Here is a 14,677-nt window from a genome sequence, read left to right as displayed (position 1 = left end):
CCATCTATGTGGTGAACTGTGATCTGCTCTGCCTCCTCAGTGGTGTTCCAGGTGTGTCCATCTATGTGGTGAACTGTGATCTGCTCTATCTCCTCTGTGGCGTTCCAGGTGTGTCCATCTATGTGGTGCTCTGCTTACCCTGCCCTGTCGCCGGGCATTGTGGGATATGGAGTTCCATCTACTATGCTTCCCGTCAGTCAGAGCGCATTCCGGAAGGGGAGAAAGTTGTCGTCGCGGAGGTCCGCGCACTCCGGCTTCCCTCCCCGCCTGTGAGAGCGGGTACGGCTACGGGTGCTGCACGTTGCGCCCTGGGTTGCCGCTGCGGCCGAGGGTGAGGCCAGACCGCGTCCGGACGGGGATGGGGCTCCGGGTCGGTCGGTCGGTGGTTGGGAAGGACGGAAGGAGGGGTTGCAATCCGGCCGGGCATCAGGGCTGGGCCCGTTAGAGGATTGTCTGAGCCTGTGCGGGGGGTGGGGGTGTTGGGGTCTGGGCTGGTGTGGAAGTGCGGGTGGGATCGGGACTCCTGGCTGGCTGTTGGGGGGGGGGGGGGAAGAGGTGGTTTTCTAATCCGGCCAGGGGATGTGGGGGTCCGGGCCGGGGGCTCTCTGGGCCTGTTACGGGGTGTTGGGGGTGAGGGGATCCTGGCTAGTCGGGAGTGTGGAGGGGTCCAGGCCCGTTGGGGTGTGGGGGTGTGTCCAGGCCGGTTGGAGTGTGGGGGGTTCCATGCTGGTTGGGGTGTGGGGGGAGGGTGTCCAGGCCGGTTGGGGTGTGGAAGTGTCCAGGCCCGTTGGGGTGTGGAGGTGTCCAGGCCCGTTGGGGTGTGGAGGTGTCCAGGCCCGTTGGGGTGTGGAGGTGTCCAGGCCCGTTGGGGTGTGGAGGTGTCCAGGCCCGTTGGGGTGTGGAGGTGTCCAGGCCCGTTGGGGTGTGGAGGTGTCCAGGCCCGTTGGGGTGTGGAGGTGTCCAGGCCCGTTGGGGTGTGGAGGTGTCCAGGCCCGTTGGGGTGTGGAGGTGTCCAGGCCCGTTGGGGTGTGCAGGTGTCCAGGCCCGTTGGGGTGTGGAGGTGTCCAGGCCCGTTGGGGTGTGGAGGTGTCCAGGCCCGTTGGGGTGTGGAGGTGTCCAGGCCCGTTGGGGTGTGGAGGTGTCCAGGCCCGTTGGGGTGTGGAGGTGTCCAGGCTGGTGAGGGTTGTGACGGGTCCAGGCTGGTTTGGTGCGTGGGCGGGGAATCCGGGCTGGTCGGGGGTGGGGGTTCGGGAAGGTCTAACAACCACGGGTTCTGGCTGTTTGTGTAAAGACAGCCCACCTGGTTTGACCACTGGTTTTTGATAATTGATTATATCTGTTGCCGCAGTTTGAGGCTCTGGCAGCCTGGGGTTTATTACAATTTCAATTACTACACCAGCAAGATTGGTGCCTGTCACTGTTTTTTCATGCTGTGCCTGTCCCTCAGGATTTTACATATCTCGTTAGTGATTACTGTCCCAAACTACTGGTGTACTTTGCTAGAGCCCAAGGTTGCATTTGAATATCAGTCAGGTTTTTGCATACTGCTTTGGAATATTTTGCTCCCCAATTCATTGTTCTGTGCTGTGCTACACTCAGTCTGTTATTTGTTTGCCAGACCTTCTGGGGATACCAAAAGAAAACATGAATCTCACTAGGGACCTCATTAACATGATCTCCTCATTTTCTGAAATTAGTTTGCATGTTTTTTTTTATCAGGGCTGATAGGAGAGAGGGACTTTGCTGAACTTTTCCCAGGTCTCCACAAGTTTCATGCTAACGATATTGTCAGATTGGAGATGTCTCCAAATTCACAGGCCCAACTTTTGTTGACATTTTTCCTTCTCCCCTCTCAGCCTTCTGTAGTGACCGCTCCCCCCGTGACTCCCTTGTGCGCTCTTTCCTCCCCACCCATCAACTCCCCCCATCCCCGGCACCTTCCACTATGGTCACAGGAGGTATAATACTTGCACCCACACCTCCTCCATCACCACGGTCCGAGGTCCCAAACAGACCTTTCAGGTGAAGCAACACTTCACCTGTACCTCCAAAGTACTCATTTACTGCATCCGGTCATCCTCTGTGGCCTTCTCTACATTGGAGAGACTGGTCGCAGATTAGGAGATCACTTCGCCCAGCACCTCCTCTCCATAGCCAACAATCTCAATTCTGAATCACACTCTCAAGCTCACATGTCTGTCCATGCATGGCCTTTCACACTACCCAACCCTGACCACCCGCAGATTGGAGGAACAACACCTCATTTTTCATCTGGACCCCTCCAACCCAGGGGCATGAACATTGAGTTCACTGCATTCCATTAATCAGCTTGCCTTTTCCCCCCTTCCCCCCCCCCAACTATTCATTCCAGTTCCTACTTCCTTTCTCTCTCCATCTAGCCTAGATTCCTCCCCACTTCCTGCAGTCCTCACCTTTCCCACCCCCCTCCCTCCACCTATCATCTCCCACCCTCACCACCCTTCCCCTTTTGTTCAGACATTTCTCACATTCCCCCACACCTTGATGAAGGGCTCAGGCCCGAAACTTTGGCTCTGTAACTTAACCTTTGTTACATAAAGGCACTGTTTGACCTGCTGAGTTTCTCCAGCATTTGTGTATTTTTTCACGTAACCATGGTGTCGACAGAATCCTGTGTTGACAAGTTGGTGCTCAACTCCTGGGTATTGGGGTGCTTGTAGCTGGCATGACTTGAAGGATTTTCAGATGTTGTACCTTTCACTTGGAGCCCAGCCCTGCTCCTGCTCCACATCATTTTTTTCAGTTCTAATTAAGGAGAGGTTGGATGCAGAAGCCCTTTTCATGGAAAGCCTCACGTGGATGCCACAGGAGAGGACTGTGGATGGTTTTGCAATATTTACTAATGCTCCCAACACAGCCCTTCTACTCTGTGCCAAATCATTTTTCTTTGCCCAGTCCCCCTGGCTTGCCCCTAGCTCATCACCTTCCCTACCCCTCGCATCAAGGTACCTATCCAAATTCCTCTAAAATGTTAAAATTGAGCCCGCATTCAACCTTTTGCATGAGGATCCGTGGATAATAGATCAACAAATAACAAGGACTTATTGTACTTCATGAAGAATACAGTATCACAGAGTAGATTCTTGAAGGAGACTGGAAGGTTTAATGCCATGTCAACAGGTGGCCTTGGCTTAATATCTCCCCTTGACAAATTCAAAAGTCAAGCAAGTTTATCTAGGTTGGGGATTGAGCTTTATAAGAGAGAGAATGTTATCTCTGAGCCAAGCTGTGCCTTGGTAATAATGCCCTAAATGATGCTGTCTTTAAAATTTGTTGCAAAATTCCATTTACAGGATCGTGTTTTCAATGATCAGACGTTAAAGAAAAGAAGAGGAGCAGGTAATTCTTGTGGATATAAGAGGGACGAGTGGAAGTAGTTGTTCTGCTTATTCCTTGAGCCCAAAATGTCGGCAATCTTTCTTTGCTTCTTATGGACTCTGAAAAGACTGGCGAGTCTGTTCCATACTTACCTTGTTCGTAGGCATCCTGGGGTCCTTAAGCTGGGTGTGGCCATCTTGATTCCACATGCAACAAGCGAAGTATGCACATTTTGCCTCTTACATGCCCTGTATCCCTGTTATACTTTGTCAAATACAACATAATCCATGTAAATTTTTTTTTCCTATTTTTAAAATTTTCAATTGTATGTGCAATGGATGTAAGTCGTATAGGTCACAAGTCGGGGAGTAATGAATATGAAGAGATAGAATGGGGCTTCTTGGGATGTTGTAAAGAATTATGTACAGCTTAAGATTTGGAAGTGAGGGATACATTCATTTCAAACTGCAATTTTGCATCAAATAATTGATTTTTGTTTTTTTTTAATTTTTTATCGTTCACACTATAAACCACATTGATCAAGATACATACATTTTTCTTTTCAAATATATAGTTTTGTTTCCCCCCCCTTCCCGTCCCACCTTCCCTACCTCCCCTCCCATTCATTTAAAGTTCAGAATCTAAGTTACATTAAACCCGTCAAACAATGTTGTCACTCAATAAAAATAAACAAAAAGTTCCACTGAGTCAATTCTTTTCATTTCTTTCTCCTTCTGTCATTTTAGGTGGTAGATGTCCCCGGTAGGTTTTCTCTATTGTGTTTCATGTATGGCTCCCATATTTGTTCAAATATTGTAATATTATTTCTTAAATTATGTGTTATTTTTTTCTAGTGGAATACATTTATTCATTTCTATATACCATTGTATTCTCAAGTTATCTTCTAATTTCCAGGCTGACATAATACATTTTTTTGCTACAGCTAGGGCTATCCTAACAAATCTTTTTTGTGCACCATCCAAATCAAGTTCAAATTCTTTGTTTTTTATGTTACTTAGGAGGAAGATCTCTGGGTTTTTTGGTATATTGCTTTTTGTGATTTTATTTAATATCTGGTTTAGATCTTCCCAAAATTTTTTCACTTTCTCACATGTCCAAATTGCATGAATTGTTGTTCCCATTTCCTTTTTACAGCGAAAACATCTGTCAGATACTGTTGGGTCCCATTTATTTAACTTTTGAGGTGTAATGTATAGCCTGTGTATCCAGTTATATTGTATCATACGTAACCTCGTGTTTATTGTATTTCTTATAGTTCTAGAGCATAACTTCTCCCATGCTTCCTTCTTTATCTTTATGTTTAAATCTTGTTCCCATTTTTGTTTAGTTTTACCATTTGTTTCCTCATTCTCCTTTTCTTGCAGTTTAATATACATATTTGTTATAAATTTTTTGATTATCATTGTGTCTGTAATCACATATTCAAAATTACTTCCCTCTGGTAACCTCAGACTGCTTCCCAATTTGTCCTTCAAGTAGGATTTCAGTTGGTAGTATGCCAACACTGTATCTTGAGTTATATTATATTTATCCTTCATTTGTTCAAAGGATAGTAATTTATTTCCTGAAAAGCAATTTTCTATTCTTTTGATCCCTTTTTTCTCCCATTCTCTAAAGGAAAGGTTATCTATTGTAAAAGGGATTAGCTGATTTTGCGTCATTATTTGTTTTGGTAATTGGTAATTTGTTTTATTCCTTTCTACATGAATCTTCTTCCAAATATTGAGCAGATGATGTAATACTGGAGAATTCCTACGTGGTGCCAATTTTTCATCCCATTTATATAATATATGTTCAGGCATCTTCTCCCCTATTTTAACTAGTTCTAATCTAGTCCAATTTGGCTTTTCCCTTGTTTGATAAAAATCTGTTAGGTATCATAATTGTGCGGCTCTATAATAATTTTTAAAGTTTGGTAGTTGTAGGCCTCCTTGTTTATACCATTCTGTTAATTTATCTAGTGCTATCCTCGGTTTCCCCCTTTCCATAAAAGTTTCCTTATTATTTTCTTTAACTCCTTGAAGAATTTCTCTGTCTAGTGTATTGGCAATGCCTGAAATAGCTATTGTATCCTTGGGAAAATGTTCATTTTAATACAGTATATCCTTCCTATTAGTGTTAGTGGTAAATCTTTCCAATACTCTAAGTCGTCCTGTAATTTTTTCATTAGTGGATAATAATTGAGTTTATATAGATGGCCGAGGTTTTATTTATTTGTATACCTAGGAATCGTATTGCTTGCATTTGCCATCTAAATGGTGATTCTTTCTTAAATTTTGAGAAATCCGCATTATTCATTGGCATTGCTTCACTTTTATTTGCGTTAATCTTGTAACCCGACACTTCTCCATATTCCTTCAATTTCTTATGTAATTCTTTTATTGATATTTCTGGTTCTGTTAAGTATACTATAACGTCATCTGCAAATAAACTGATTTTATATTCCCTGTCTTTTATTTTTATCCCTTTTATTTTATTTTCTGTTCTTATCAATTCTGCTAGTGGTTCTATAGCTAACGTGAACAATAAGGGTGATAGTGGGCATCCCTGCCTTGTTGATCTGCTTAAGTTAAATTGCTTTGATATATATCCATTTACTGTCACTTTCACCAATGGTCCCTTATATAATGCTTTAATCCAATTAATATACTTCTCTGGTAAACTGAATTTTTGTAATACTTTGAATAAATAATTCCATTCTACTCTGTCAAAGGCCTTCTCTGCGTCTAAAGCAACTGCTATTGTTGGAGCTTTATTCCCTTCTACTGCATGAATTAAGTTAATAAATTTACAAATATTGTCTGTTGTTCATCTTTTTTTAATAAATCCAGTTTGGTCTAGATTTACTATTTTTGGTACATAGTCGGCTAATCTGTTTGCTAATAGTTTAGCTATTATCTTATAATCTGTGTTAAGTAAAGATATTGGTCTATATGACGCTGGTGCGAGTGGATCTTTCCCTGTCTTTGGTATTACTGTAATTATTGCTGTTTTATCTGGTAAGCTTTGTGTTTTATCATTCTGGTTGATTACTTCCAGGAGGGGAGGAATTAATAAATCTTTAAATGTTTTATAGAATTCTATTGGGAATCCATCCTCTCCTGGTGTTTTATTATTTGGTAGTTTTTTTATTATCTCTTGTATTTCTACTATTTCAAATGGTTCTGTTAATTTATTTTGTTCCTCTATTTGTAATTTTGGTAGTTCAATTTTAGTTAAAAATTCATCTATTTTGTCTTCTTTCCCTTCGTTTTCAGTTTGGTATAATTGTTCGTAGAATTCTCTGAAGTTTTAAGTAATCTCCGTTGGATTATATGTGATTTGTTTGTCTTTTTTCCTTGACGCCAATACCATTCTCTTAGTTTGTTCTGTCTTAAGCTGCCATGCTAGAATTTTGTGCATTTTTTCTCCTAGTTCATAATATTTCTGCTTTGTCTTCATTATTTTCTTCTCCACCTTATATGTTTGTAGTGTTTCATATTTTATTTTTTTATCTGCCAATTCTCTTCTTTTAGTTGTGTCTTCCTTCATTGCTAATTCTTTTTCTATATTTGCTATTTCCCTTTCCAACTGTTCTGTTTCCTGGTTGTAATACTTCATCTTGGTTACATAACTTATTATTTGCCCTCTGATCAACGCTTTCATTGCGTCCCATAGTATAAACTTATTTTTCACTGATTCCGTATTTATTTCAAAGTACATTTTAATTTGTCTTTCAATAAATTCTCTAAAATCCTGCTTTTTAAGTAGCATGGAGTTTAATCTCCATCTATACATTCTTGGAGGGATGTCCTCTAACTCTATTGTCAATATCAGGGGTGAGTGGTCCGATAATATTCTAGCTTTATATTCTGTTTTTCTTACTCTGTCTTGCATACGAGCTGTTAACAGGAATAGGTCTATTCTTGAGTATGTTTTATGTCTACCCGAATAATATGAATATTCCTTTTCCTTTGGGTGTTGTTCCCTCCATATATCCAAAAGTTGCATTTCTTGCATCGATTTAATTATAAATTTGGTTACTTTGTTCTTTCTGTTAATTTTTTTCCCAGTTTTATCCATGTTTGAATCCAAATTAAGGTTGAAATCCCCTCCTATTAGTATGTTCCCTTGTGTGTCTGCTATCTTCAAAAAAATATCTTGCATAAATTTTTGATCTTCTTCGTTAGGTGAATATACATTGAGTAAATTCCAAAACTCCGAATATATCTGACATTTTATCATTACATATCTCCCTGTTGGATCTATTATTTCCTCTTCTATTTTAATTGGTACATTTTTACTGATTAATATAGCTACTCCTCTAGCTTTTGAATTATATGATGCTGCTGTTACATGTACTATCCAATCTCTCTTTAATTTCTTGTGTTCCATTTCAGTTAAGTGTGTCTCTTGTATGAATGCTATATCAATTTTTTCTTTTTTCAATAAATTTAACAGTTTCTTCCTTTTGATTTGGTTATGTATTCCATTAATATTTAAAGTTATATAATTCAACATAGCCATCTTATACTTTGTTTATCTTTCCTTTCCGTTTCCTCATCATCACCTTTCCTTCTTATCCATTTCAGTTTTTTTTTAAGCATATTATAAGACAACATTTCTAAAACTTAAAATATTTCCATTACTCTCCTATCTAAAAATCCTTTAACCCCATTATCCCCTCCCCTTCCTGGGTTGCCCTTTGTCCCTTGTCGGGCAACCACATCTCCCCTCTCCATTTGGATTTGCGAAATCATTCGCAAACGTCAACTGATTTCACAGTGACCGTAATTCTTCTCCACCCAGCCACCCCCAGAAAAGATTTTAATCTTCATATATAACAAAGGTCACTCTCTTAATTCCCTCCTTACTTCCTCTCTTCCCTTTCTTTCCTTTATTAATTCTTATCTATACTCTATATATTTTCCTTTAAATACGGATACATTCATGTACACACATATATACATACACACGCACACACACACACACACACACATATAGTTCGTGGTCATTTTTACTCTCGTTACATGTCTTCATCTCTCTGCCTGTTTTGTAGTTGTTCTGCAAATTTTTGTGCTTCCTCCAGATCCGAGAATAGTCTGTTTTGCTGCCCTGGAATAACTATTTTAAGTACCGCTGGGTACTTTAGCATAAATTTATATCCTTTTTTCCATAGGATCGTTTTTGCTGTGTTAAACTCCTTTCTCTTCTTCAAGAGTTCAAAACTTATGTCTGGATAGAAAAAATTTTTTTGGCCTTTGTATTCCAGTGGCTTTTTGTCTTCTCTTATTTTCTTCATTGCTTTCTCCAATATATTTTCTCTTGTTGTATATCTTAAGAATTTTACTAAAATGGATCTTGGTTTTTGTTGTGGCTGTGGTTTCGGGTCTAATGTTCTATGTGCCCTTTTTGTTTCCATTTCCTCCTGTAATTCTGGTCTTCCTAGGACCCTGGGGATCCATTCTTTTATAAATTCTCTCATATTCTTGCCTTCTTCATCTTCCTTAAGGCCCACTATCTTTATATTATTTCTTCTATTATAATTTTCCATTATATCTGTCTTCTGAGCTAACAGCTCTTGTGTCTCTTTAACTTTTTTATTAGATTCTTCTAATTTCTTTTTTAAGTCCTCTACTTCCATTTCTACGGCTGTTTCTCGTTCTTCCACCTTGTCCACTCTTTTTGCTATATCTGACATGACCATCTCTAATCTATTCATTTTTTCTTCAGCACTTTTAATTCTTCTTTTTATTTCACTAAATTCTTGTAATTGCCATTCTTTTACTGATTACATATATTCTTTAAAAAAAATATATCCATTGTCTTGCCTTTCCCTTCTTCTTCCATTTCTCTATGTTCTTCTTCTTCTTCCTCTGGGTTGGTCATCTGTTGTTTCCTTGTTTTCTTTTTACTCTCTTCTCTCTTGTTTTCGTTGTTTTCTATGTTCTCTTCCTGTTGTTGTGTTGCAGCTGTCATTCTCAGCTGTGGAGATCGACTCCTCAACTGGTCCCCCCTCCCGTCAGTGTTTTTTTTTTCATGCGCGGTTGCGCACTTTTACTTGGCTCCGCGAGCCATTTTTGTAGTCCCGAGCTCGGGACTTCAACTGACCATAGTGAGCGGGCTTCTCTCTCCGCGGTAGCCTCCTCGGACAGGTAAGGCCTTCACCTTCTTCTTCCGACGTTCTTTCTTCTTCCCTTCTTCCCGTTGCTTTCGACTTTTCTTTCTTCGCTGCCATTTTCTTCCCACCTTTACTTTCACTTTGTTTTAATTTTTATGTTTGTGCCTTTGTGTTTTGTGTGTTTTTTTTAAACTTTTCCAGAGAGGGCTGGAGTTCCCTGACCGGCCACTACTCCATCACGTGACTCCTCCCCGATTTTTGTTTTCTCATGCTGATCAACTCTCTAGCATCAAAATCACCAGAAATCTGGTGAGCGTGACTGATTGCCAACCTTGCACTGTATCTTGTTTGATCTAAACCAGCCAACAGCATCTTACGATAGTATCTTAAAAATAAGTGACAACTCTTGTTAGTGGTTGCCGGAAGACAGAGTGCAAACAAAGAAGTTGTTTGGAGAAAGCACTCAGAGCTTTACGATGCCTGTATGGCATTACTAACTATTGTAACGATGTGTAAGATTTAAGGTTCAAAGTGGGGAAGTGCAGTGGAAAGATGAACTTAATTGAAGGGTTACAATAATCTTGCTGATGAATCACAGAATTAAGCTTCCATTTTTAAACTGGGTAACAAGAAAATAAAAACAATTTATCCATAAGGCATGGAATAGTGGAGGGTTGAATGCAATCATGGCTGTCATGGATGGTTTAGTATACATAGAGCTCAATAACAGGCCTACAAGCCCATGCCCCCACCCCCCCCCCCCCCCACCCAAATATATCAATCAACCTACACTCTCAATACGATTTTATCCTAACTGTGCTGCCCTAAATTTCTACGGTACTTTTGTAAGTGTATAATGCAAACTACTGGATTTGAAATCAGAAAGACTTTTATTTTTATCTGGTCTTATTTTAGCCAGTGCCTTGGCCAACCAGAGAACTTAGAGATATTGTCCAAGTGAAAGATGCTCACAGTGATTAAGTGTGCTCTCACCAAATTTGCTGATGAAAGAGAAGACATTTGGTTGAAAAGTTGTGAGAAGAATACAGAATTTACAAAGGATTTTTTTTTAAAATTAGGAAGGAGGGAGCCTGTCCTGCAGCCTCCATGTCTCTACAATCACGAAGAAGGCTTGCCATCAGCTATACTTTGTGAGGTGATTGAGGAGATTTGATGTGTCACTGAAGACTCTCGGAAACTTCTACGGGTGGGCCGTGGAGAGCATTCTGGCTGGTAGCATCACTGTCTGGTACGGAGGTGCCAGCATTCAGGACAGGAAGAAACTCCCAAGGGTTGCCAACTCGGCCTGCGATTATCACAGGCACCAGACTTCACCCCGTCGATGATGTCTACAAGAATCCAGCCTCTATTGTCAAGGACCCACCCCCCCCACCCAGGCCATGTTCTTTTCACACTACTACCGTTGGGAAAAAGGCAGAGTAGCCTGAAGATGAGCACTCAGTGGCACAAGGACGGCTCCTTCCCTCTGCCATCAGCTTCCTGAATAAACAATGAGCCGCACTATATATTTTGAAATGTGGTTGAAAGAAATATGGTCGAACTATGATGCTGTCTCAAAAAAAATGAATTTTGCGATGTGTTCATGATGATAAATTGTGATGCGATGTGAGGGAAAATTTGAGGTTATTTATTTGCTGGGGTTTGGAAGGAAAAATGAAAAGAAAGTTAGACTTTAAGTGGAGCGGGAATGTTATAGTGCAAATGATCCCTGGATGGTAATGCATTAAACACCAAGAATTGGAATCCAGAGATGACAAGAACATGAGGTATTTCTAGCATTTTCTTTTGTTTCATGTCTCCCACAAGAGCTGTGCTCTGTCTCTCGTGGTTCTATTGCGTTCTGCCTTTGCCCCCTCCCCCACCCTACTCTCGATCCCCATTCGTCAATTAACCTTGGTGATTCCAAAAACATGGTCTCCACCTCTCTGGGTTTCCACAACTTGAAACATGTTTACTTTTCAACAAGATTGCCCAGAGGAGACCATGTTTTTGGAATCACCGAGGTTAACTGACGAATGGGGATCAAGAGTTGGGGGAAAAGGCAGAACATAATGATGGGGTGGAGACCAAGGTTGTCCAGAGGACGGAATGTTTTTGGAACCACATAAAATACTAGAGGGCATTGCTTTAAAATAAGAGGAGTAAAATTTAAAGGGGATGGGTGAGGCAAGTTTTCTCAGGTAGTCTGCTCTCGGGGGTAATGGGTGACAGGGTCATGGGTGTATATATGTAGTGGAAGGGTGTGGATCGTATGCATTCAAACACAAAGAAGGCTCGCCAGCAGCTATACTTTGTGAGGTACCTGAGGAGATTCAGTACATCACCAAAGACTCGTAAACTTCTACAGGTGTACCATAGAGAGCATTCTGGCTGGTTGCATCAGTGCCTGGTGTGAAGGTGCTGACTCACAGGACAAGAATAAACTCCAGAGGGTTGTAAACTCTCCCTGCGACATCACACAGGCACCAGACTCCACTCCATCGAGGACATATACATGAGGCAGTGTCTTAAAGAAGCAGCCTCTGTCCTCAAAGACCCCCCACCACCCAGGCTGTGCCCTCTTCACTCTGCTACCATCGGGGAAAAGGGCCCCTTCCTGTGGTGTATTGTTCAATACTCTACATTTCAGGCTTGCCAGCAGCCACGTTCCAGCTCCTAGTGTCCAGAAATCTAGTAAAGACAAATTTGTATAAATTGAGCATGCGCAGACCTTGGAGGAAGAGAATTCACGCAGACACTTCAGCTTGTGGATAAATCCTCTTGAAATTCTTTAAATCTCTCTGATTTCTTCTTGAAGGATGGCATTATTGCAGAAGGTGTTGGTATGAAAGTGAAAATGTCCTATGTTCATAAATTTGCTTTATAGGCAAGTACAATTTAAAAAAACCCTGTTATCTGGAATTCAAGCAACCGGTCAAAAAAAAGAGTAAAATAAATAGGTAAAAATTACGAACGTTTATAATTGGTGCACCATAGGGGTCTATTCACCAATCCCACAATGTGCAATTTCAAGCAACCAGAAAATTCACTTCTCTGGCATCTACCAATCCCCATAGGTGCTGGATACTGGGAGTTTTACTGTATAGTTTTTCAAGAGTGTTGTTTCCCATCAATGCTTTGCCTGGCTGAATAGAGAGTTGTTGACATTGAGTTGGAACAAGTTGTCTGTTGCACTTTTGGATGCTTGCAAAAACCACCATGATTCCTAATTTGTGCTTGTATACTTCCTCATGTGGACTCTTAACCTCATGTAGTACTGACATTACTGGGCACGGTTCCAATTTAATATGAGAATCTCTGATAAAGTTTGGAAAAATTGTTCCCAAAATTCTTTGTTTTGGGCATTCCCAAAAGCTTCAGGCTTGTCTGGTTAGATATCGGGGCAAATGAGAGGTCTATCTGTTGATGCCTGACAATCATCAAATGTTTCCTATTCAATGTCAGACATGCCAGAATCCAAAGTTTAAATGAAATGACATAAAATAACTGAAAATATTAGAATGGACAAAATATAATATAAATATCCCACATTTATTTCAAGGTATTTCATCTGTCTTGCAGTGGACATTGTGAACATGGAAGAAACTGATCGAGAAGCTGTGTCGACAGCCGCACAAAGAGTGGCTGGGATGCTTCAGCGACCGGATCAGCTGGACAAAGTGGAGCAGTATCGCAGACGAGAAGCTCGAAAGAAGGCCTCCGTGGAGGCCAGGTTGAAGGTTTGTACCCCACGTCAGGAAGAAGCATTCCTTTTACATCTTTGCACAACAGCACCAACAAAAAAAAATCCCATAACATGTCTACTGTCGTGCTGCCTCGTAAGCAGCAATTTTATTGATGGCCAGTCAGTTTCCCTTGTCACGGATGGCTGTCTGAAGATTTCACCCAGTAGGAGAATAACAGGAAGCACTTTAATGCCAGCACTTAAGTAAAGTTATTTCTTGAAGTTATTCCAGTATTTATAACTGGGTTTCTTTGTTTTTATAAATTTTGTTTAAGCAATCTCTGTCATGCTCCCTCTCAATATTAATAAAATTCTAATAGATGCTAACTTCTTTACTATTGTAAGGCTACCTTAAGTGGAGAAAATGTAGCTCATGCATTTCAAAGCAACTTCTGAGTCATTAACATGTTATGCAGTTGGATTTAGGTGTTTTTTAGGTGCTCACTCTTTTTAAAATATTTTTATTGATTTGGTAGAGAGGAATATTACATGTTATATATTGTCTACATCACTTTTCTGTAATGCTGTACAGAAAATGAATCATTAGTGATTGATACATTGCCTTGTACACAATGGTCAAAGAAAGTAGAAATCCTGTTATGGAAAGTTCACCTTGTATTCTAATATTGCGGCATATTCATTGTTGGTTATCTAATTGGATTAATATCTTCTGGTTATAAAGAAAAAGAAGACACCCCGCTCTCTCCTCCCCCCCCCCCCCCCTCCTCCCTGCCCACCACCAATTCTAATTCTACCCTTTAATTGAATCCCAGCTCCCGGACAGGAAACTCCCAGAGCATCCCTACCTATCTATTCAAATTATGATAATAGTCCCTGAATGCGCCCCATATCTTGTCAAATTCAATCTAGATCGCTTTAATGTTATACCTAATCTTCTCTAAACTCCAGGAAGGCATAATGATCTGTACCCATCGCATATGAGTTGGTGTTCTGCTCTTCCCATTTCATCAAAATTACACGTAGGGTATCATTTAAGTAAAAGTTACTATTTTTTGAGTTGAATTAAAGGAAATATTTTTCCTCTTGAGAATTACCAAACAAAGCAATAAAAGGGCACGGTTCCAATTTAATATGAGAATCTCTGATAAAGTTTGGAAAAATTGTTCCCAAAATTCTTTGTTTTGGGCATTCCCAAAACTTACGAATAAGAGGCCTCAAATATGTTATATTTATCACATAGTGGATCAACCTCAGGACAAAAATTAGATGGTTTAACTTTGGACATACAGATTCTATATACTCTAGTGGCTGCTACACACAGAAAACACACCACTGAGCTCGGTGGGGTTTCCAGTAGAACTGTTTATTTGAATTTTGCGCATGCCCCTTTAAGGCCAATGGGAGTTCTGCCCCATGCAGCGGTGACTTCATCATGTGGCCTGGGGCATGACCTGTGGCCTAAGCCACGAGGCAATGAGCAAGCCCTGACGGAG

General features: G+C 40.9%; 1 protein-coding gene across 4 annotated transcripts in view; it reads left to right on the top strand.

Moving 5' to 3' along the window:
* The first annotated feature begins 222 nt into the window (after window positions 1-222).
* Window positions 223-14,677, top strand: part of exoc3 (exocyst complex component 3) — a 45,146-nt gene continuing 30,691 nt past the window's right edge. For 2 of the 4 annotated variants that reach the window (XM_069906410.1, XM_069906429.1), the window contains exons 1-3: window positions 223-331; window positions 3,333-3,378; window positions 13,061-13,218. In XM_069906410.1, coding sequence (XP_069762511.1) covers window positions 13,075-13,218 — 144 coding nt within the window. In that variant the 5' untranslated portion in view covers window positions 223-331; window positions 3,333-3,378; window positions 13,061-13,074. Of the gene's footprint in view, window positions 332-3,332; window positions 3,379-13,040; window positions 13,219-14,677 lie in introns of all 4 variants that reach the window. The other 2 variants (XM_069906415.1, XM_069906423.1) reach the window with 2 other exon arrangements.

This window comes from Narcine bancroftii, chromosome 1 (assembly GCF_036971445.1).
Source record: "Narcine bancroftii isolate sNarBan1 chromosome 1, sNarBan1.hap1, whole genome shotgun sequence".
In the NCBI taxonomy this organism is placed as follows: domain Eukaryota; kingdom Metazoa; phylum Chordata; class Chondrichthyes; order Torpediniformes; family Narcinidae; genus Narcine; species Narcine bancroftii.
The sequence above is the reverse complement of the archived record's forward strand: the minus strand, read 5'-3'. Positions and strand labels throughout refer to the sequence as shown.